We start from the raw sequence: 24,154 nt of genomic DNA, 5'->3' as shown, positions 1-24,154 counted from the left end.
TTTAATCGAACGCGTGCCAGCCGAGCAGTAGTGCTATGGGCTGGACTTATCAGTATATTTTTACTGTTTTTACAATTTAGATAACGCGAGAAAATTTCAAAAATAGTAAATAAATGACGCTTTACTCTTCATAAAATCGATAGTTTGATGAGTTAATACTAAAACCACGGGGTTGGGCACATGGTTGATCCGTAGCGCATTGGATTTACTTCCGTAAATATTTCGTAAATATCGTAAATACAGGCGTAAATATTATTTATCTGCACGATATTCGGAACAAAATTTTGTTCAGTGTGGATAGTGACAATTCAGAACTGTCACTTGTTTGTTTCCTTCATTTACAAACTGACAGCGGGACCAGAAACGTCAACACTTCTACTAAAGAAGCAAATGCGGGTGATGACGGCAGGACCGTCGATGAAGCGGTCCCTGCCGGCCGAACTTCCACCATCCTCACAATCCGACCGCAGCCGTTACCGCAAGCCCAACCGGACCCGGGCATGCTGAAGCTGCTCACCAGCTCGGAGAACCATGTCCGCGTGTTGGAAGCCCAAGCCGCCGCAGTCAGAAAGCCGGCAGCGTTGCACACCCCCGCAGAACCAACGACGACGCAAGTGTGCTGGGGCAAAATAACGACCAAAAAGCACAAAACGTGGGAGGGCGACGGAACGTTGACCATCGTGGGCGGGAAGAGCGTCACGTTGGGCGACGAGGAAGGCAAGGTGATTGGGAGCTCCGGTTTGGTGAAGGGGGGAGGAGCTGTCGGAGGGTTCGCGGTTGAACAAGGAGGTTGAACTGGTGGAGCGGATTGATGGGGAGGTGGCCAAGGAGAATGATGTGCCGGTGAAGAGGGTTCGATTCGAGGCGAGAGGAGGGTTTAGGCCGCCGGCGGAGTCGATGTGCGCCGGGAGTCCGATTGTGGTGTCGACACGGGTGTCGAGCAGGTTGGGACGGTGGGGAGGAAGCGATTACGGAGGACTTTGTTCCGTTGACGATGCGGGAGCCTTCGTTCGATCAGTGGAAGTATAACAAAGGGTTGCGTTCCGTACTGCGTGGCTAAGCATTTGCGGCCTCACCAGCGGGAAGGGGTGAGCTTTCTGTACGAATGCGTTTTGGGAATGAAACGCGAAGACTCGGAACAGTTTGGAGCGATTTTGGCCGACGAGATGGGACTGGGGAAGACGTTGCAGATGTTGGCGTTGATCTACACCTTGAAGAATCAGGGACCTTACGGGCAGCCGATTGTGAAGCGGGTTCTGATCGTGACTCCGAGCAGTTTGGTGGACAACTGGGATCGAGAGATAACAAAGTGGTTGAAGCAGGAACGGATCTTTACGTTCATCGTGGGGCCGAATAGCAAGTTGAAAAAGTACGCGCACCTGTTCGCAACCCAACGAGTTGTCGCATGGGGGGAGAAGGGAGAGGAGGGGGCGGTCAATATCGTTTTTTTTTCATCATATCTAACAATACAAAAAAGCTGATTTCACAAATAAAAAGAAATTAAACCAATGGCGACTTTTCCTTGGCCAGTTCGGAGGCATCCCAGACGAGCTTGGCACCGTCTCCGATGAACATCTGCACGAGCTACTGGCCGGCCAGCTTCAGGTAGGTCGACTTCGGTGGATGAATTCTCAGGTTCTTGGACGTCGTTGGCAGCACGACGGCCTCAATCAATTTCTGGATTTGCCTGTCCAACCCGCCAATGTCCGAATACTGCTCGGTCGGCCGGAAGAGTCTCCAGGATGAGGTACGAGTCCTTGTTTACGTCCACCAAATCGCCCGGCTTGAGTTTCTCTGGATCAACCATGCCAAACATGGGCAAAAAGTACGTCTGCCGTGTCAAAGTCTTGATTACGGTGCGCTTGCCCTTCCGCTTGGAGTCCAGCACCACCACCGCCCCGTCGTCCTCCGTCTCATGAGGGTCCACGTCCAGCAGCTCGATCGACTTGTCCTCCTGGGTTACCACCATCTCGATTGCTGGTGCCTTACTGAGTCCGGAACACGCACTAAATTCAACACAAAACAATGGAAAATCCGGATTTACTACGACGAAGCTGCTGGCCCATGAAATTGCCGGATGATAATAGAGCGCCAGCAAATCGCCCGGCCGGGAAATGTAATAGAGACAGATTGATTTTTTTGTTGTTTGTAAACAGTGCGCGCGTTTGCGATGACAGCTGTGAAAAACACGGAAATAAAATTCATAGAGGAATTGTGTATGCACGTAAATATGGATGCACATACGGATTAACTTATGACATAAATGCAATATATTTGGAGTGACCACCTCGTGACTAAAACTGCCAGTTGGAATAAATTTTTACGATCATTTAAGACGAAAATTATCGCGAAAAAACAGGACTGTGCGTTCCCAGAAGCACTACACTTTTGATGTAATTATTCAATTATAATAACCAATCACCCCATGCACACAAACAGCGAAACAAAAGAAATGAAAATAAGCATGCAAAAACAAGACATCGCGTCCCCGTGGTCAGCGCACTAATGATGCCATTATTTAATTATAATAACCGCTCACCCAAGCACACAAACATCGACACAAAAGAAATGAAAATGACCATGCCAAAACAAGACAGTGCGTCCCCGTGGTCAGCGCACTCTTTTTTCTGCATGCATGCTTTAATGGCCTATCTACAATCACTTAGCTTAGAAAATTTCACTTAGCTTAGGAATTTGAATCAATGGAAATGAAGCCGAGCTTCTACAATGGAAAAGTAATCAAATTAGAAACTGACGTATGGTTTGAAAAATTTCAAAATCTACGGTAAGTTGACGTTTCAATATCAAAGGTAAACAAACAACTGCATAGCAACGTATATCAGCCCAGCAAAATTTCTAAGTTGATTGTGGATGACGGCCGTAAGTTGCGTACTTTCCTAAGTAACTACTTTACTTAGATGTTCTAAGCTAAGTGATTGTAGATAGCCCATAACTATGTTTAGTCAAAGTTATTATGTAATAAAACGATAGCTTAAGTCTTCCCCTTTTGACTGGTGATTGAATCTTCTGGATTAATCGATTGGGGGAAAAGATATAAGCGTTTGAAATATGTCAATTTTTTTTTTCGCACGCTTGTGACGGTTTGGATCGAATTTCTGAACTGGCCCCCCAATATAGTAAGTAGCTGACAGAGCACTCCAATCGTCTTCACCACGACAGCCTGATTTTTACATTCTGCTTTCGTTCGTTTCACACACAAAGGAATGAGTGTTATGGCCTATCTACAATCACTTAGCTTAGAATAGTTAAGTAAAGTAAAACTTAGAAAATGTACACAACTTACGGCCGTCATCCACAATCAACTTAGAAAATTTGCTGGGCTGATATACGTTGCTATGCAGTTGTTTGTTTACCTTTGATATGGAAACGTCAACTTACCGTAGATTTTGAAATTTTCCAAACCATACGTCAAGTTTCTAATTTTTTTTTCCTTTTCATTGTAGAAGATCAGATTCATTTCCATTAATTCAAACTCCTAAGCTAAGTGAAATTTTCTAAGTTAAGTGATTGTAGATAGGCCATTACGCAAAGTCACTCACACAATCATTGACATCCCTCCAGGAGAAAAATCGCCTAGAGAGCGGTCGTTTGACATTCTACCGAGATTCCGAGCATCCCTCCAATAGAGTTATCTACGTGCGCATGTATTGCGTGTACGTACACGAAAAAGATTGAGGTTAAATTTTGTACCGGTCAGCAAAACAAATGGCGTGCTAGTGTGCGTGAGATCGGGCTTAGATAACTCTATAGAGTTATCTAAGCCCGCTCTCACGCACACTTGCACACCATTTGTTTTTCTGGCGGGTACAAAATTTAACCTCAATCTTTTTCGTGTACGTATACGCAATACATGCGCACGTAGATAACTCTATGATAGCAATCATATGATTTCTGTCACCACGCAGCATACACTAGGAAGAGAGAGACAAAAACGAGAGAAAGAGAAAGAGTACGTTGTCTCGTTCGGGGGGCTTCTTGAGTTTTGCTCATTTTTCGTTCGTTTCGTCTTCGTGTTTACGATCAATCGACCGTCGCCATGACGGTCATGATAGGCGTTGTGTGTCAGCGATCAAATATCGTTTGGCTTCATCCATAAAGTACGTAACGCTAAAATCAGTGAAAATTTAAAGAAGCATTATTTTTCCTTTCCCAATGTTTGGTTAAAGGGTGAGGGTGAGGCATCATCCCAATGGTTTGATTTGTTCATATTTTCAATAGTTTTAGATTCAATCCCTCCTTCAATCAAACTTTCAATCTGATTCATTGCACTGGGGATAAATTTGTTAGATTGCAACTGGGTGCTGAATAGAGGTTCGCAAAACGGCCTCAATTTTAAACTGTCAAAGTGGAACCAATTTACTGTTCGCCAAAAGTAGAGAGTATTGTTATCGATCATTAAAAATTGTGGCTTTGAGGACCTGAAGCTGAAGTCAAGAAATCTTAAGAAAGTTGAGAGCGAGATCTTCATTTTTTTTTTAAATTATGAATGGAAGTTGTTTATGGAGTCGTTGCGGTTGTATTCAACTAGAAACTGTCTTAACTGTTTGATTCCGTTTGAAAATGTGCTGGTTTAGTGAAAATCTTCTCTGTTTGTTGGATCAGCTTCAGTCAGGGAATTTATCTGCGACATCGCAGAACGACACTCTCGACAATTCTAACCGATCGAAGCATGAAAACATAGACAATTTTCAGCAAAAATGTAAAAACTAGACAAAATAAAACACATACCACTGAATAAAAAACAGCTAATTTACCAGTAAGAAATAAGTCATACTTTTGCTTGAACAGCCTTATACTTTGTAGCTGTAAACAAAGTGAGATCATTCGAAAATCACGTTACGCATTCTCTCTATTCATCACCCAGGATTGCAACTGCTAATCCGCAACCTGACAACGCCACGTTAATCAACGATCAACAGATCGTACGATCGTAACATGGTAACCTTTTGTTAGGTTCAACTAAACATTTTCGAACTACGGGAACTGGAAGTTCCGCATAGAAGTCCTGCTTGAGGACAAGGGTCTTCTGCAGTGCGTCCAAGCGCCTTGGGACCTAGCAGGTCTGGCGGAGTTGGAATCGGACATGGCGAAGGAGAAGCAGAGGAAGCGAGCGTTACGGGTGGAACGTGTGGTCAGAGATCGGAGCTGCCGAAACCTGCTGGTCAACCGAATCGCCGAAGACCAGCTCGACCACGGTTCGAGCGCGTCGGGATCGCGGGGAAGCTCTTCTTAAAGTAACAGGTCAAGCGGAACGCGCAAGCTGCCCCGGAAGATAAATGTGAAGGCGAGTCTGCATTCGCCGGCAAGAGACGGGAGATAAGGTATTTTAGATGCGGCTGCCTCGGTCACAAGCGAGCAGATTGTCCCAATGGACGGCTGGATGGAAGGGAACCGGTAGAGGAGTCTAGATTCAGGTCCGGTAAGTACACTCGAAACGTGAGAAATGGAGCCAATATGATGAAGTATGGAATTTGATTTCATACAAATTATCCTTTTTGCCTTCCTCACCTTACTGAGGGAAGGCTATAACATCACTCGGAAAATGATCTTCTTAATTAAACCTTCTAGACCTACCTTCACGTATACATGTCGACTCAGAATCAAATTCTGAGCAAATTTCTGTGCGGGTGGTTCGATTCGTGCGATCGGGATTCGATCTGACGATTTTTGGATTGAGAGTCCAACAGCTACTCTACCGAGACAGGACCCAGGGTGACGACCTGGACTGAGCTAACGAACAAACCTCTAGATTAGACCGGGACCAACATTTACTTCCCCGTCCAACGGAAGGTGCGATCAGACGTGATAAATAATCCAAAATATGTTAATGTAAAAACTACTATTTACAAAATGGATAAAATGCTGTTTTATAAAATGTGAAACACAAAAACTCACTTATAAAATTTAAATGTTTTCATCAACATCAACAAGAAAAATAATTTTTAGTAATCGTTGTTTGGTTCCAAGAAAATGATAAATTTCCGCCCATATAAAGAATTTTACCAATTTTATAAAATTGTTTCATTTTTGCCATTAATGTGCGAAAAATCCAGTTGCACATAACGTATTCTCTAATTGTAACTTTTATTTTATTTGTCTTCGATAGCCAGTTAGTCAAAGAGGAGGAGGTAAACACAACTACATTCGAACTGACAAAACATGATAATTCGAAAAACTAATATCATTTTTTTAAAGTTTGAATGCGTTTTGATTCGAATTAGGAACAAATTCTTACAAATTAGCAACTCTGTCAGTTTGAGAAAAGGTTCTCGTTCCCTGAAATTTGAGCTGAATGCTCTGGTTGTATACGAATGGCTTATTCTACGTCATTATTTAAAAAAAAGGTTTGCAGTTAATGATGTTTTGCATGGTCTTATCAGCTATTGCAAATAATCATCGAACTGCTAAACAGTGCGACAGTAATCACATAATTTTAGTGGTTTGTTATTGAGAAGCACACTCTTGTGATTCATTACTTTGGGAGTGACTGAGGTGTGAACTTCTAGAACTCGCGGGGACATTGAGAACGGGAATCGTCTTTCTAATCGAAACAATTTTCAAGAGAATTGTGAATTTCTTACATTTGCAGCAAATAACTCTGGGCCCAGTTGACTACTTCTCCGATGATTTCCTCTTCCGTTAGGTTGTATCCGGGAACTTTCACTGAAAATGGAAAAGTTTATATTTCCCACTGCTTGAAAATTACGTCCGCCTAGCTTAGTACCGGGTAATTGGTCATTTGGGTCGACGTGGGCTTTGAAGTACTCCAGGAACTGCCGATGATCTTCCGGATCAAAACTATCCATTATTACACAGAACGCTGATCCAAGCTGATTCAAAAAGTTTAGAAGATCGTGTAAATTAAACACAAATTTAACAAGTCCACCGTAAACACGAACTTCCTTTGCACTCGTACGGAAAAAAAGATACTGCTGGAGTGGAACCAGGGGATTGACAAGACGTCTGTCATTTGTAAATAACAGAAAGCGAACGACTCATCGTTTTGGTTCTCACTGCATTGTCTCTCTTCTCTCTAACGGGATTGCATTGCGTAGAGTGCAAAGGAGAGAATAACTAGCTCTCGTAACATGTTTGTTGGGGAAAAACAGTCTTGGCAGGACCGTGGCTGGAACGGTGAATCAGCGTCGTTCATGTATTACGTATTCCGCTGAACCGGTAGGGTGGTTCATGTTTGCGATGTAAATTACACTCAAAATCAGAAGTATCCCTCAAAAGGGTACTTTCAATCCTCAAAAAGGATACTTTCTATCCTTTTCATAAGTTCACCCGGCGTCACCCTTTTAAAAGGGTATGTCAAAATCAGTACATTTTCGATACCCTTTTAAAGGGTGACGACGGGTGAACATGAAAAAAGGATACTTTTTACTTTGAGTGTATGTTCAATCAATCCAACAATGGAGCACCCGCATTCGAGCAGTTTTTGACAGTTCGCTCCATAAGAAATACATTGCAGAAAAAAGCAAAAACTGCTCGAATGGAAGTGCTCCATTAAATGGAGCATTTCCATTCGAGTAGTTTTTGCTTTTTTCTACAATGTATATCTTATGTAGCAAACTGTCAAAAACTGCTTGACTACGGGTGCTCCATTGATAATTTTTTTTAAAACAGTGACGTACATACACTTGGGCTTTTATATGTATCTTAATTGCAGCATTAAGCACTAGCTTGCACTAGGGACCCTAAATAGGGAGACTATTTAGGGTCCCTAAACTGCCCCTCCATCCACAGAAATTTGTTCTTAATAGAGTTCTGAAAAGCTATGAAAATTTGTATTTTCAATGGTAAAAAACACGATATTTTTTTATTTTAATTAAGCATGCCAGATTTGCAGATTTTTTAGCACAGGCTCAATGCTCAAACGTATTGTTCAACTAATCGTTGATTTCTTATGAAATGATTTGCTCACAGAAAAGATGAACGTTTTGCGGTTCTTCTGCTGAAAAAAGATTTTTAAAAGATTGTTTTTTAATCAAGTTAAATTCATTTGCGTTTTTGTGATTTGCCCAAAAATCTGCAAAATCTGCCAAAATAAGCTTTATCGTTGTGAACAATAATATCTCAAATTTAAGCTTAATGGGGTACGGGGTTTTTCACCAAATTGCCGCCAGGTTCGCATTTGTTCTACGCTATATCCCTCTAGTGGTAGTTTAGGAGAACTAAATTTGAACCAACAGATGGCAGCACCGTGATGTAAACAGTTACCGTATCGGGTAGTAACACTGGGTTTGATAAATTTTATTTGAAATTACCTATTGACAAAGAACTTTGTCCTAAGGGCTCTATTCTGGTGAGGTGTCAATCCAGAAAAACGAAAAATGTCGCGCGCTACGAAAATGTAGCATGCTTGGTACTGGGGAAGGGGTCTGCCACGCAACAAGGCACAAAGGTGCAACATTCTCGCGTGACAGTTCCAAGAAAGCAGGAGACGAGGCAAAATTTGCATCATGTTGCCACATTTCATGCGAACTATATAAGCCTCGATATAAGCTAACAGATAGCCTCTGAACAATTTGAGTTTTGACATCTGCATGAAAAGCGCTTTTGCAGCTGATTTGCAGCTAATTTTTAACTTTATATTTCTGATTTCCAGCTGGCCCCTACTGTTGTTGTTCCACCCCTGCAAAATATCAACAAAGTTGAGAGAGGCAAAAATATTGCTCTCTCACACTCTTCTCTCAACTCTATTTTTAGTTTGATAACTATAGACAAATCCAGCGAAAGCTCAACGCTGCTTTTTGATGGTGAGAGATTTGACAGCTCCCATACTAAATGTCTCGATTTTCATACTTTTTGTTAATTATCTTTTAAAATAAAATACTTAACATATGAAAACTATATATTTTTGGTGCCCAAAATTCCTGCTGAATCGAATGGTGTACTTATCTCCATTGCAAATTTTTTGAGCAGTTTTCATTTTAATAATATTAGGAGCGGCCGTGGCTGACTGGTTACGGTGTTCGCTTTGTAAGCGAATGGTCCTGGGTTCGATTCCTATCTGCTCCCAACGAGAAAGTATAGGAAATATAAATCTTGAAACTCTGAACATGTACGAAAAATCAAAATCGCTCGAGTCGGGGTTCGATCCCCCGTCCTTTGGATTGGTAAGCAAAAATGCTAACCACTAGGCCATCGCGACTTGGTGAGCTATGTCTGGAATTAGGAATACTGTTACCACCATCAACTATATACGCGCTGGGTCCTTGTCCATTTGACAAGGGTTCGGAAGTTCTAAATAACGTTTGAACTGATTGGTGCAAACGTTCTTCAGGGCGGGGCTTGTCGACAAAGCTGAAGTACCTCGCGCTCGGCTAGCCAGCGTAGAAATGGGTCACCGAAGCTCCGCAGAGCTAACACCTTCCAAATGCCTATGCGAGTTATTTGCATGTATAGAATGTAGATCTAAAAATACATGGAAACAACTCAATTTGTAAGAAGCGACCGCGTGGTCCCGTTTGGTTGGTTGCACACACACACACACACACACACACACACACACACACACACACAGTTTTCATTTTAATAATATTCTAGACACATTTTGTGCACCTAATCAATCAATACTTTTATCATAAATAATCATTTTATTGCTTAAAATTGAGTTTTTCTGAGGTCCCATATTCAAATACATGGAAGTTGTCATTTCTAACACAATTGGCCACCTAGCGGCCATTTCAAACTGGATTCATCTATAGGGCTTTTGTTAATTTGGTTTGGCTAACCGCGGTGGATTTTCTTGAAATAATTCGAACTATCAAAAATCCACCAAAGCATCTACCGGTGGATACTTTTCTACCACAGATTTTTGTACGATGAATGTGGTAGATGCTTTGATGGATTTTTTACTGTTCGAATTATTTCAAGAAAATCCACCGCGGTTAACCAAATCAAATTAACAAAAGCCCTCATGTTACCGACTCAGCTGACCAAGCGGAGAAGCCGATATATTTGATTGAACTCATTGAACTTGCTTTGTTGGGGATGTGACATGGCTTTCTACCTACACAGAAAAAAAAATCGGGTAAATTTACATCATTTATGATGTACCAAAAGTGCACGTCATTAATGATGCTAATTTACATCAAATTCATTGTAAATTTAAATGCCATCCGACGTAAACTTGCCGAACAAACTTCGCTTCCGAAACGTGTAATTTTCCGATGAAATCGATGTAATTTTACCGAATCCCTAAATTTTTTACCCGTTGAATTTTGAATCTGATGTAAATTTCAAATGCTTCAGAAGCTCAACGTTGGTTGAAACGGTGAACTTTTGTTATCCTTTCAAGACACAAAAGTAAATCATTCCAAACTACTATGAGCTGATAGCAAGAAAATAAGTATCAGATTTAAAATTCAACGGAGCGATATGAAATAACACGAAACGTGCTGGCTCACTGAGAATGTAGATTGTGATTTTAGCTCTGCGGGATTTTAAAAGAAATAAATAACATTGATTGCTTACATTTATGAAAACAATGTTGGAATTAAGTTGATACGAAAGCCTTCAGCCGACACGTCCACCTGTTGCAGATGTGCGTACCCCATTTGGGCGAGGATGTCCATCATGATCTGTTTGCACTCCAGGTGGTCCAATGAAATGCTCCAATTACAGACTTGTGCGAGAGGCGGTCACAGATGACCAGCTGAAGCATGCAATCCCACGCCGGCTTTGCTTGAATCAGAACCTTGGAATATTGTCAACATCAAACCGAGAGCTGCAACTAAAGACATTATTATTTCCGAAATTGTATTTAATTTAGTAAATACTACTATAATCACCTGTGGAACTAAAACCAACTGAGTAGTGTAGTCATTGCTGCAAGTATTTGAGGTCCCCGACAAATGGATCGGCGTCGTGGGCGAGCTGCTTGGGAAAAAGAACAAATTGTTGACTCAAGCAATGGAAAGAATTTAATTCAACTTACAAGCAACGAGCATAACAGAGTGCAACACTTCGGAGCCGCCATGTAACGTCGGATGACCTGACAATAGCAACTAAATGGCAGACCAAGTTACGGCGTCCAGCAGTAGATCGACACGACCTAGTCGTCTGATCTTAATCCAGATGATTCGTTGCGGTTTTTTGGAAGCTTCAGCGCTGTGCTGCGTGAAAAAAAAAACAATGTTTACAACTTAAACAGCATCTCCTTGGAGGATCTTACCGTTATCAATAACTCCAGCTTTTCCCTAGACCACAGCCTCGAGCAGCAGAGTTATCAGCCACGTACACGTTGGCCGTTCGCCGGAACGCGACTATAGCCGGTTTCAAATGAAACGGATTGAATATAATACGTCCAGATGGCGACGGTTGACTGTTGAGGCAGGATTTACAGAACATTTGAGGTTACCAGCTGAGCCGCGGTGAAACCTGGTAGCGACAGCAACACCAAAACAGCCAGCCAGCCGATTCTGACTCCAGAATGTTTTTGCCCACGCTGATTTGGAACTCCCCCCACAGATACCACTGCTGATAAGATGCGACTTGAGGCTCAGGTTCCTCTTAACAACGGTTACAACGTGATCGCATTTGTCCGGATTTGCTCCTTCATTACCCGGATTTTCAGACACAAACAACAATCACACAAAAACTACCGTGAAGCGCGACAGGAGAAGCAGAAGAATAATTAATTCGACAGTTGCAAAACTACTTGTACTGACAAAAATTAAACATCAGGAAAAATTAAAAAGAAACCCGACACCCACGTAAACAAAAAAAAGCAATCGCAGCAGGCGGGTGGGTGGTAGGCGGCCAACTGAAAAGTGCTCTGTCAAACTCTGGCAAAATCAAAACAAATCATTCCTACACGTTGCAAGGGAATTAGAAAAATCCGTGCACGGTTATAGAAAAGTATTCATTTTTTTACTTATAATTGTAGGTTAAACCGTGTAAACACTGAATGAATTACCGTATCTATCATAAGCGTGTAAATGTGAGGATTTTCCCGAAAATTTGTTGTGACTTAGTATGCTTTTCTAGTGAGTGATGCTTATTCCGTTTTTTTTGCATCGGTTTGACCGGCGCCGCCGGAACGGTCACGTTGGGAACGGAGAAGTTGACCACCTTGTACATGTATCACCACTTGGCGTAGCTGAGGAACACAAACAGCGAACGCAATCGTGTAGAACTTAAGCAGAACAAAGTCGTCCACCTTGACCAGTGGTTTTGTCATCAGGCCCTGAAAGCTTTTGCTCTTGTCGAAAATTGATTCGACCTCCTTCGCCATCCGGATCATCATGAACTCCATGAAAAAGGTGCTGAACAAACCAAGAAGAGCAGCGCCGATTCCGTTTCTGAAGACGCAGTTAAGATGGAACCGGCAAAACTAGCAGTTCCGGTTGTTCCAGCGAACGGAACGGAAGGCATCACCAAAATACTGCGACCGATGCGGATGCTTTTCAGGATAAATTGGCCACTACGACGGAAGTCCTTGCAGCCGCACCAGAGGTCAAGGTTGCTGACTAGAAAGCTCCTACTGTAAGCTTGATAAACTGCAGCTGTGGATAACAAAAAAGGATATTTCGTAAGTTACAATCTAATAGAAATTTACGTACCCACAGGTGTACTGCTGTAATTCAACCGTAAGACCTTACCACAGTCTGCCAAACCGAGACGCAGCCAGATAACTAAACCCGATTGCATCGGAAAAGACCGCTTCCGGGATAAATGTTCAGGTTTGGACGCGTCCGCACGGATGTCAACAAACCTTGTGGATTGATAGTGATAAAACTTGTTGAGTCTCCTGCTGATGCAAACTTCCGCTGTGCTTCTGCTCCTCAATCCGCAACGTTTGTTTACATCCTCTGGACCGATCGTCTCCCAATCAGCTTGTCATGTTTTATTTACAGCAGAAATACTTTATTACTTCCAGCTAAAATTGCTTTGTTTTGATTTTGTCAGCCAGTTTTTTCCAGCTTTTGAAACCCCGATTCTTTTGCAATCGATTATTGTTTGTACCTGTACGAACAACACAAACACTATCACTAGCATCCTTAATCATCAAAACTGAACAATTTATCTACAAAACAATTCCGCACCATTCCACTCAATCGTTGATTATGTTGATCTGTCATTGACAGCAACAGCCAATGTTTTAATTGAAAGTTATGTGCCTTAAACATTTACATTGAGCATTTTTTACATTGAATAATCATTTACATGTTTTTCAAATTTCAAAGGTTGTCATTTGGCAACAGATTAATAGTCATTTACATGACAAACATGAATTACGTTTAATTTCAGTTTACATGAACCCTCTTTAAGTGTGATTTAACGCTTTACATCAGTTTTCAATTTTAAATTGTGCTTACTTACGTTGAAAGCATCGATTCAGTGCCGTGTAATTTTACACTTTTTTTTCTGTGTAGCGCGATTTAGTTACCCTCCAACTTCCCACCCTCCAGATATTTTAAACGGATCTTTACCCTCCACCCTCCAAGTTTCTAAGCAACTTTTCAAAACGGCGTAATTTTTATTTGATTTAATATACATACAACTTCTTGAAAAGATACTCCTGGTCAAAAAATATATTTGAAGATCTCCGAAGAATTCACTCGATCAATTGTAGAGAAATCTCTTGCAACGACACCACCACCAAACGCCCTGTTCCGCTATCGATGGCTAAGTTATGTTTCAAGCAGCACCACTACCCACACTTGTAATGTTACACCAGCGATGGATAAATTAAAGTTTTTAATCAATGGGCTTTTGGGAGCGATTTAGATTAATAATTTGCATAATTTACCGTTTTTACTTTCAAACAAACAATTAATTAACAGATTAATCACATTTCGCTTTTCAACGAATGAATCATTCCTTTCTAAGATTTTTATTCATTTCAATAATTTTATGCATTTCAATAGTTTGAAGTATGTTGAGTTGATTTTAAATATTACGAGTAATTTTTATATTTAAGGTATTTCAGGTATACGAGTGTATCAAGTTTTTTTTTAAGTTTTCAAGGATTTAAAGTGCTTCAAGTATTTCAAATATTGTATGTATATCATGTATTCCAAGTTATTCAAATATTGTTTATCCAATTAGTTTTAGTTTTTTAAATAATTCAAATGCTCTATTTTTAAATTGTTTCAATTATTTCAAATTGATTTTAATTATTTCAAGGATTTAAAGTGTAATAATAACATCATGTGTTTCAAGAGCTTCAAGTATGTAAAGTATTTGGAGGATTTTAAGTATTGCAAGTATTTCAAGTTTTCAAAGTATTTCATGTATTTAAGTACCTATTTCAAGTATTTCAAGAATTTCTAGGATTTAAAGTATTTCAGATTGATCTTAAATATTTCAAGAATTTGTAGTTTTTTTTTATGTATTTTGAGTGTTTCAAACAAGATTAATGTTTGGAGTTTTTTTTAAGTCCAATGAACAAAATTTAGTTTTTTTTTGTGTTTCTGAAACCACATTGCGTCAAAAACACTCTAAAGCCAAAAAAACAAAATTGGACCTTTATAAAAACAATAGAAGTAAATAAAAATATCAAATGTTTCTATTAATTCATGTTTATTAAATACTTCGTATACTAGTGTCTTAGTATTTCATGCAATTCAAGTTATTTAATTACTTATACTATATTTTTTCAATTATTTTAAATTCCTTCAAATAATTCAAATTCCCTGGGCCTTGTAAAGTCAAGGGGCATGATTTGATCCTAGTGTATTAGTTAAAATTTGGGTATACATTCATTGTTATCCGAGCATTCGTTGGTGAAGGTTGTCTGAATCAACATGACTCGTCGCGTCCCGGCGCAAAACGCCGGCAATATTGCCCTACCTGCGGCTCAAGCAGACAAAAAAGTGGGAATTTCCAAAAGGAAGGTTGAGGCCTCAACTGATGGCCAAAAACCGGGGATTTCCAAAAGGAAGGTGCTTTTGGAAGTGACATCGAACAGCAAAAAGACGAAAAAGAGCGACGGTACTGTACCGATGGATGAGGAGGAGGAGAACTCTTCGTCGCACGAGGAGCAGCTATTGAAGAACAACAAGTTTGCTGGACTGCCTGACGAGGACCAGGTAGCGGAAGCAAAGGAGAATGAAGTGAAACAGCGAAAGGAGAAACTGCCTCCTTTTTATGTGCGGCAATCAGCAGCAACGATCGACTTTCGAGCGGGGCTGGTTGAACTCATCAAGTCTGGGAAAGTCCTAGGCAACATTCGTCTGTGTCAGGACGGATTTAAGGTGCTGGTGCAATCCAGGCAGCACTATCAACTGGTCAAGGATTACTTGACCGAAAACGAGGCGGAGTACTTTACCCATGATGTCGCCATGGATAAGCCGTACAAAATCGTCGTCAGAGGTCTGTACGACATGCCAGTGGAGGAATTAGCTGCCGAGCTAAAAGTTTTGAAACTGGATGTGTTGGCCGTGCACAAAATGAGCCGACGCAACAAAGACATCAAGTACCGTGACCAGCTCTACCTGCTGCATTTGGCTAAGGGATCGACGACGCTTCCTGAGCTGAAGGCAATTCGAGCGGTTTTCAACATTATCGTGTCGTGGGAGCGATACCGACCAGTGCATCGTGACGTCACACAATGCTTCAACTGCCTGGGTTTCGGGCACGGAGGTAAGAACTGCCACCTGAAGCGTCGTTGCGCCAAATGTGGTACCGATGCGCACATCACATCCCAGTGCATCCAAGATTCGCTGGTGAAGTGCCTCAACTGCAACGGTGAGCACTCGTCAACCGACCGAAAGTGCCCCAAGAGAGCTGAGTTCGTGAAAATTCGGCAGCAAGCATCGACGAAGAATCAGCCTCAGCGTCGTAGAACTCCTCCAGCCCTGGTGGAGGAAAATTTTCCACCTCTTCAACCGCGACGCCAGGTCCCAAACTTGGCACCGTTGCCGTTGGATCCCAGGAAGAGAGCTGAGATGAATCATCCACGGCCGGGTTCCAGCCAGGAGCCGAGACCGCCACCACCGGGCTTCAGCCAGGAGCCAAGACCAACCCAAGAACCAGCAGTTGAGGAAAATGGTAATGATCTTTACACCTCAACCGAACTCCTCAATATTTTCAAACAGATGTCCGCTGCACTGCGTGGATGCAAAACCAAGACCCAGCAGATTGAAGTGCTGACCTCGTTCGTCATCCAGTATGGATCGTAGGTCCCTCAAGCTGCTGAATTGGAACGCTTGCTCCATTAGGAGGAAGAATTTAGAGCTGGTGGATTTTCTTCGCGAGAAGGAGATCGACGTAGCTGCCATCACGGAAACTCATCTGAAGCCCGGTGAAAAAGTTTATCTGCAAAACTACAAGATCGCGACGCAGCTCGATAGGACCACCTCTGGAGGAGGAGGTGTGCTTGTCGCTGTTCATCGTGATCTCAAGCCACGCCGGCTGCCACACTTTAAGCTGGACATCATCGAGGCCGTTGGAGTGGAAATTCCCACTTCGGTTGGCCCAGTACTCTTCATTGCTGCATACTGTCCACGTCAGGTGAATGCCAGAGATGGTTCAGCAGCAAAACTGAAGAGCGATATCCAGAAGCTGACACGGCGGAGCGCAAAGTACATCATCGCTGGTGACCTCAACGCGAAGCATGAAGTTTGGGGCAACAGCAGGAGGAATCGGAACGGAGTGATTCTGCACAACGATCTGCAAAACGGATACTACAACGTTGTGAGTCCGGATCGTCCAACGAGGGTGGCTCGGTCTGGGAATCACTCAATCATCGACTTCTTCATTACCAATATGGCTGAGAACGTGGCTCATCCTGAGGTGTTTGAAGAGTTGAGTTCTGATCACTATCCGGTGGTTGTGGAGGTTGGAGCTTCCGTTACTCCGCAGCGGCAACCAACCCGGAAAGATTACCACAACGTTGACTGGCAGCAGTTTCAGCAAGTGGTCGACAGCAACATCGACTATGATCAACACCCGGAAACTTCTGCTGATATTGATCGTTCGCTGGAGGTGATCCAGCAGGCTATCAACCAAGCAGAGGCTGCCAACGTTCGAGAGGTTCCTGTTAATTTTAAGGTAACTGATATTGACGTAGATACTAAACACTTGATTAGACTTAGGAATGTTTATAGGAGACAATATCAACGGACTGGGGACTATGACAAAAGATTTCAGTGAACAATTTGAACAAAATCATACAAGACCGACTTGACAATATCAGAAATCAAGAATTTTCAAAACATGTAAGCCAGCTTGGGAATTATTCAAAACCATTTTGGAAACTTTCAAAAGTTCTTAAAAACAAACCAAAGCCTATTCCTCCTCTTATTGTTGAGGATTCTCCTTTGATTACATCCGAGGAAAAGGCAAATGCACTTGGGCTTCATTTTGTTAGTTCACATAATCTTGGCGCTTCCATGACCAGCCGTAAAGAAACATCAGTTGCCAATAGTATTTCAACAATCAATGACTCTACCTTTGAATTTCCTGCAGATTCCCATGTTTCTGGTGAGGAAGTCAAAGTTGCAGTTAAACAAATGAAAATATGAAAGCTCCAGGCTTTGATAACATTTTAATCTGGTGTTGAAAAAACAGAGTGATCAGTTCTTTCAACATCTAGCCAATATTTTCAATAAATGTTTGCAACTTGGTTACTTCCCCACCAATTGGAAGCTGGGCAAAGTCATACCAATTTTGAAGCCTCAAAAGATCCAACATCGCCAACAAGTTATCGTCCCATTAGTCTTTTGAGTAGTCTGTCCAAACTCTTTGAGAAGGTCATCTATTCAAGGCTTTTGGATTTTACCAACGATAATAATATAATTTTGAACGAGCAGTTTGGCTTCCGAAAGGGACATAATACTGCTCATCAGCTTACGAGAGTAACTAAAATCATCAAGCAGAACAAGCTTGAGTCTAAATCAACTGCTATGGCTTTGTTGGATGTTGAGAAGGCTTTTGACAATGTTTGGCATGATGGTTTGATACATAAACTGTATTTATACGGTTTTCCAATGTATCTTATCAAAATTATCCAGCACTATCTTTCGGAGAGATCGTTCAAGGTTTTTCTGAATGGGATTGCTTCTGGATTATTCAACATTGATGCTGGGGTTCCCCAAGGAAGTATTCTTGGCCCACTTCTGTACAATATTTTTACATCTGATTTGCCTACTCTTCCTGGTAATGGTGTGTTGTCACTTTTTGCTGATGACACTGCCGTTATTTATAAGGGTAAAATAACCAGATATTTAGTTGGCCGTCTTCAGAAGGGTCTTGACGTTCTTTCCGAATACTTTGGCGACTGGAAAATTCGCATAAATGCAGCCAAAACTCAAACCATCATTTTCCACTTTCCAAATCGGCCAGATTTGTCCCAAAGGATGATGTTTTGATTAAAATGAATGATGTTTCGATACCCTGGTCAAAGGAAGTTGTCTATTTAGGTCTCATACTTGACTCGAAACTTTTGTTTCGGCAGCATGTAGATAAAATATTGAACAAGTGCAGCATTCTCATCAGGTGTTTGTATCCTTTAATTAACAGAAAATCAAAGCTATCTTTGAAAAATAAGTTAGCAGTTTACAAACAAATAATTTACCCCGTTATTGAGTATGCAGTACCTGTTTGGGAGTGTTGCGCTAGAACTCATAAATTGAAGCTCCAGCGTGTCCAAAACAAGGTACTCAAAATGGTTTTGAATGTTCCTGGCTGGACAAGATCAAGTGAGGTTCATGAATTAGCAGAAGTTAAAATGTTGGATCAGAAGATTCAAGAAAAATGTTTGAAATTCAGGGAAAAATGTGCTATATCTGAATACCCCTTGATTCAAGGATTGGTTTAGTTTATGGTAAGATTAAGTTAGTTTTAGGTTAGGTTATGTTTTCTTAACATTTTTTTTTCCTCATTGTACCTAGTGTTACAAAAATGATAAATCATATACTTTTAAAGTTATAAAAATGAACAGTGTTTAAATCACGAAAAGCAAACTAAAGCTGAAGAGCCACAGCTGACCACTTATTATGTAAACCAAATGTAATTATTATAAGAAAGATTCAATAAAGTATATTTAATTCAAAAAAAAAAAATGGGTATACATTTTTTTTTATAAGCACTATGGACACCTCTTCATGCTACGAGAACTCGCTTTGTCGCAGCCCCAGGGCTTAAGCGTTGACCGATAAGCTGTCTTCGTGAACTAGGTAGTTCTCCGATAGTGAAAATATCACAATTGCACAAGACACCGCTGCTTCTGTGACTTTTTCACTATCACAATGTGGGATTTAGGTGGGACTTTAGGATAGTACAATTGATTTGTTGCTTAGCATTAGCATTTAAAATAAATCTGTTTGCTTTCCAAATCTATTTGATGATAAATTTAGTTGCAATTGTTAAGTTAGAGTAATGCTGTCAAGAAACTTTGATTGATGTAGAATACTAGGCATTCTTTTATGTCAAATTGTCCATAGAGTCTCGATCAATCAATAATGTAATGATATCGGACAAAATTCGTTGATCTGTTGAACTAACGGTTTTCGGATTATGGTTGTATCGACCATTGTTGCGAATCGAGGAACTACGGATCTTTTGACGTAAATGGTCATTTCTTTTTCAAATCGCGATTTTTATCCTATTTGTATATCTGTTCATACATTTTTTTTATAGAAGTAGTACTACAACAGTTAAAGGAATGTTTACTTTTGAACATTAAGTTTAGAGTATTTTAGATTAAAGTTTAGATTTTCAATCCAAAGTAGTTGGCAAATGAATATTTGGACTTAAATGAATAATTGAACAAGTTGGACTTATGAATAACACACAACTGTGCATTTATTCTAGAGTCAGATCCATACAGCGTCAGTGTTTATTTGGTCGAAGTGTACTAATTCATTGGCAGATCTGATTCTAGTTGTAATGTACGACAAGACTACTGACGGACGTGACAGGACGAGGGCCCAGTTTAGAGGTTTCGACATCAACGATGTGCGGCTGGATCACCCTCCCAAAAAAAAAAATCCTTCAAATAATTCAAATTGATTTTAAATATTTTAAGAATTTAGATTATTATAAGTACATCAAACATTTCAAGAATTTCAAGTATTTCAAGTTTTCATTATAAGTAATTGAAGTATTTAAATTTTTCCAAGTTTTCGAAGTAGGTATTCAAGTATATCAAGTGATTGTATAATTTTAAGGATTTAAAGTATTGCGAGAACTGAATGTATTTCAAGAATGTATAGTATTTCAGATAGATCTTAGATATTTCAAGAATTTGTAGTAATTTAATATTTCGTAGTATTTGGAGTGTTTAAGCAAGTTTCAAGTATCTGAAGGGTTTTAAGTACTTGAAGGGGTCTGGGGTTTTTTTCAAGTCCAGTTAGCAAAATTTAGTTTTTTGTTGTTGTTGTTTTTTTGTGTTTCTGAAACCGCAGAGAGTTAGCGGTATTCAAAAACACAGGCAAAATATTGGTATGGACCTTCAAAAAAACTAAATACTTCTTGTATATACTTGTATATACTTCATGTCAAGGATTTCATGTATTTCATATCTTTCGAGTTTTGAAGTATTTCATGTATTTCAATTTCTATGATTTATTTTATTTCAAGAATTCGGTCCTTTATGTATTTTGAGTGTTACAGCCAATTTTTATGTATTTGAAGAATTTCAAGGATTTCATGAACTTGAAGGATTTCAAGTACTTCATGTTTGGAGTTTTTTACAGTCAAATGAACAAAATTTTGTCTTTTTGGTGTATCTGAAACCGCATTGAGTCAGAGGTAGCAAAATTGGACCTTTAAAGAAACAATAGAAGTAAATAAATATGTTTTAAGTATTTCAAATACTTCATGTTTTCAAATTCTTCAAATATTTCAAATCGATTTTAAATATTTCAACAGTGTTATAAGTACCGTCATCAGGGGTGACATTGGATCTGGGGGTGAGATTGCATCATACAAATTTCGAAATTTTTGTCTGACCCAATGTCACCCCTGATGACGGTACATCAAGCATTTCATGTTTTGGAGTATTGGGTTTTAAGTCTCATAAGTACTTTAAGTTTTTAAATTTTTCCAAGTTTTCGAAGTAGGATTTCAAGGATTTAAAGTATTGCGAGAACCGAAAGTGTTTCAAGAATCAATAGTATTTCAGATTGATCTTAGATATTTCAAAAACTTGTAGTATTTTAAGTATTTCGAGTATTTCGAGTGTTTTAAGTATATGAAGAATTTCAAGTACTTCAAGTCTGGGGTTTTTTCAAGTCCAGTAAACACATTTTTGTTTTTTTTTGTTTTTTTTTGTGTTTCTGGAACCGCATTTAGTTAGTAGTATTCAAAAACACAGCAAAATTTTGGTAATTGGACCTTTAAAAACTATAGAAGTAAAACAAGTATCAAACATTTCTAGTAATTCAAATAGTTCAAATTTCTTGTAATTGAAAAACTTCGTGTTTTCGTGTATTTCAGGAATTTCAAGTTTTTCCAATATTAAATGTATTTCAAGTTATTCAATTAATTCGAGTATTTTGTTTTTTGAATTAATTCGAGTATTTTGTTTTTCAAGACCTTGAAGTATTTCTATTACTTTAAGTAATTCATGTGATTCATGTAATTAATTCAAGTTGTTTAAGTCATTCAAGCATTTCATTATTTTCAAGGACTTTAAGTATTTCGAAATGATTTAACATTTTTCGATTACTTTTATTTTTCATGTATTTCAATTGCTTCAAAGATTCCAATTATATTAAATTTTCAAGTTTCTATTATTTAAAGTCTTTCTGCTTTGTTTTTTTTTTTGTTATTATATTGAGGATTTTAGGTTTGTCGAGTATTTTGATCATATGAAGCTTGAATTTTTTACGTGTTTCAGTGTTTTAAAAATATGTTAGTGATTTCGAATGTTTTAAATGTTGTTGAAGTATTTTAAGAATTGTTGACACGTCAAATACTTCCTGTTTAAATATTTTATCATGTATTCCAAGCTACAAAAATATTTCAACTGTTCAAGTAATCTTTGAAAATATTGTAAATATTGAAAGTACAATAAATAGTTTATGTATTTCAAGTACCATTTTATTCGGGTTTTAGAATGATTTTCACTTAATAAGAAAATTTTTTAAATTTTAAACTGTTAACTGTTTTATGTTATTAAAGTGTTTGAAGAATCGAAAACATCGACAAATTTCTATTGTTCCAAGATTTCTTTTGTATATTCAGATGAGTTTACATAAACTCCTTACAATATGATGCTTTTATAATAATAACATACGGTTTTTTTAATTTTATTCAAAAAAGGAAATTAATTTAAATCAGTTATTTTATTTATTTAGAAACACTTAAAAAACTGGTATTTTTGTCAAACTTTTGCTCAAATAATTAAAGTATTTCATGTACTTGGTACTTGAAATACCTTAAAAATCTTAAATTATTGAAATTCTCAAAAAAAAATTGAATAAAAAAGCATGAACATAATTGAAGTGCTTGAAAATTAAAAAAGTGTTAAGATGATTAAAATATTTGATACACTTCAAATATTTTTAAAACTGGAATCACTTGAAAATTAATAACTTTAAAAACTTAATATATTAGAATTACGTGAAATACTTGAAATACTAGAAATATTTTAAATTTGGATGTGTACATCGAGGGTTACAAACATGTATAAAACCAAAACAAAAATCATATTACTGAAAATTTATTAAATCCTCAAAAAAAAATTATTTTTAATCACTCCTGAAACGTTTATAAAGATATTTCATGATTAAACTTAGTAAGAGACGATTAAATCTAAAAAAAATGAATTGAAATTATAGAAAAATTAAAATATTAACATTAACTGAATTACTTGAAATACATGACTTATTTGTATTACTTGAAATGCTTGAAAACACACAAAATACTTGAAGTACAGGAAATGTTTTAAATTCTTTATGAAATTAAAATAAATGAAAAAGATACTTGAAATATTTACTTCAACTACTTGAAACACTTGAAATACTACAAATATTAAAAATCAATTTGAAAAACTTGAAATCCCTGAAATAGTTACAAATGTTGGAATGATTGTGTTCAAGAAATACTTGAAAACTTGATTTACTTGAAATGCTTAGAAAAAAATTAATACTTGAAATTCTTTAAACCCTTGAAATACTTGATGCACCGTGAGGGGGTGAGATTGGGTCATACAAATTTCTGCATGTATGTATGAACCAATCTCACCCCTGATTGCGGTACTTATAATACTTGAAATGCTGGAAATACTTATTATACTTAAAATCCATGAAAACTGCAAAAACTTGAATTACGTGAAATCTTTAAAAACCTTCAAAAACTTGATACACTCGTATACCTGAAATACCTTAAATATAAAAATTACTCGTAATATTTAAAACCAACTAAACATACTTCAAACTATTGAAATGCTCAAAATGATTGAAATGAATAAAAATCATAGAAAGGAATGATTCATTCATTGAAAAGCGAAATGTGATTAATCTGTTAATTAATTGTTTGTTTGAAAGTAAAAACGGTAACTTTTAATTTTCTATAAGATACAGCAATTTCACATTAAACCTGTACGTTTGTGTTCAAAATATAACAAGTTTAGCATGTAAAATAATTAAAAAATTAAAATTTTCTTTTTTAGACCTAAATTGAGCATGTTTACAAAAGCTGGTAGTTTTTGTTTACAAAACTTTTGAAAAAAGGTTCAAACTGCAGTAAGCTATGTACACCTATACTAAAGGAAACTATGTACGAAAACCCAGCCAAATTATTTAATCTCTGGGGCTGATTCCAGTGACTGTAAAAATGCAGGGATCAAGTCTCCCTTAACGCACTTTTTTAAACAATTGATTGTAAAAATAGTATGCAATAAATTTAACGTCAAATGCGTAAGGGTTTTGGAGTTGATATGTTTATCAAACAATTCATGTATAAAAAATATTTTTTTGAATAATTTTTGAGTGTTTTCTATACTTATCAAACAAAGAAAAAAGATCTCTTGGAAGTTTTTTGCAGCACATCTTAGAAAAATGTGTGTAACTCAATCCAAACATTTTTTAATTTTTTCTTTGTTTTCTACAATGAGTTTTAGCCAATTTCCCACAACTTTCTAGAACAAAGCTAATTGTTTTACCCACATGCTGACGAGATACAGGCTTGGGATCTAGTCTCCCGGGGATCAAGTCTCCCCACTCTCCCC

The 24,154-nt window shown here is 38.5% G+C and overlaps 1 protein-coding gene across 5 annotated transcripts in view; it reads right to left on the bottom strand.

Moving 5' to 3' along the window:
• Window positions 1-11,488, bottom strand: part of LOC6042596 (titin) — a 144,631-nt gene extending 133,143 nt beyond the window's left edge. The window contains exons 1-4 of one of the 5 annotated variants that reach the window (XM_038252084.1): window positions 11,204-11,488; window positions 10,967-11,144; window positions 10,821-10,908; window positions 10,504-10,762 (exon numbers count right to left, since the gene is read on the bottom strand). In XM_038252084.1, coding sequence (XP_038108012.1) covers window positions 10,504-10,505 — 2 coding nt within the window. In that variant the 5' untranslated portion in view covers window positions 10,506-10,762; window positions 10,821-10,908; window positions 10,967-11,144; window positions 11,204-11,488. Of the gene's footprint in view, window positions 1-6,602; window positions 6,685-6,745; window positions 6,959-10,503; window positions 10,763-10,820; window positions 10,909-10,966; window positions 11,145-11,203 lie in introns of those variants that run through there. The other 4 variants (XM_038252082.1, XM_038252083.1, XM_038252085.1 and 1 more) reach the window with 4 other exon arrangements.
• Window positions 11,489-24,154: the final 12,666 nt, after the last annotated feature.

The sequence above is a fragment of the Culex quinquefasciatus genome, chromosome 2 (genome assembly GCF_015732765.1).
Source record: "Culex quinquefasciatus strain JHB chromosome 2, VPISU_Cqui_1.0_pri_paternal, whole genome shotgun sequence".
Taxonomy (NCBI): Eukaryota; Metazoa; Arthropoda; class Insecta; order Diptera; family Culicidae; genus Culex; species Culex quinquefasciatus.
Note: the sequence above shows the minus strand (reverse complement) of the source record. Positions and strands in the feature narration are given on the sequence as shown.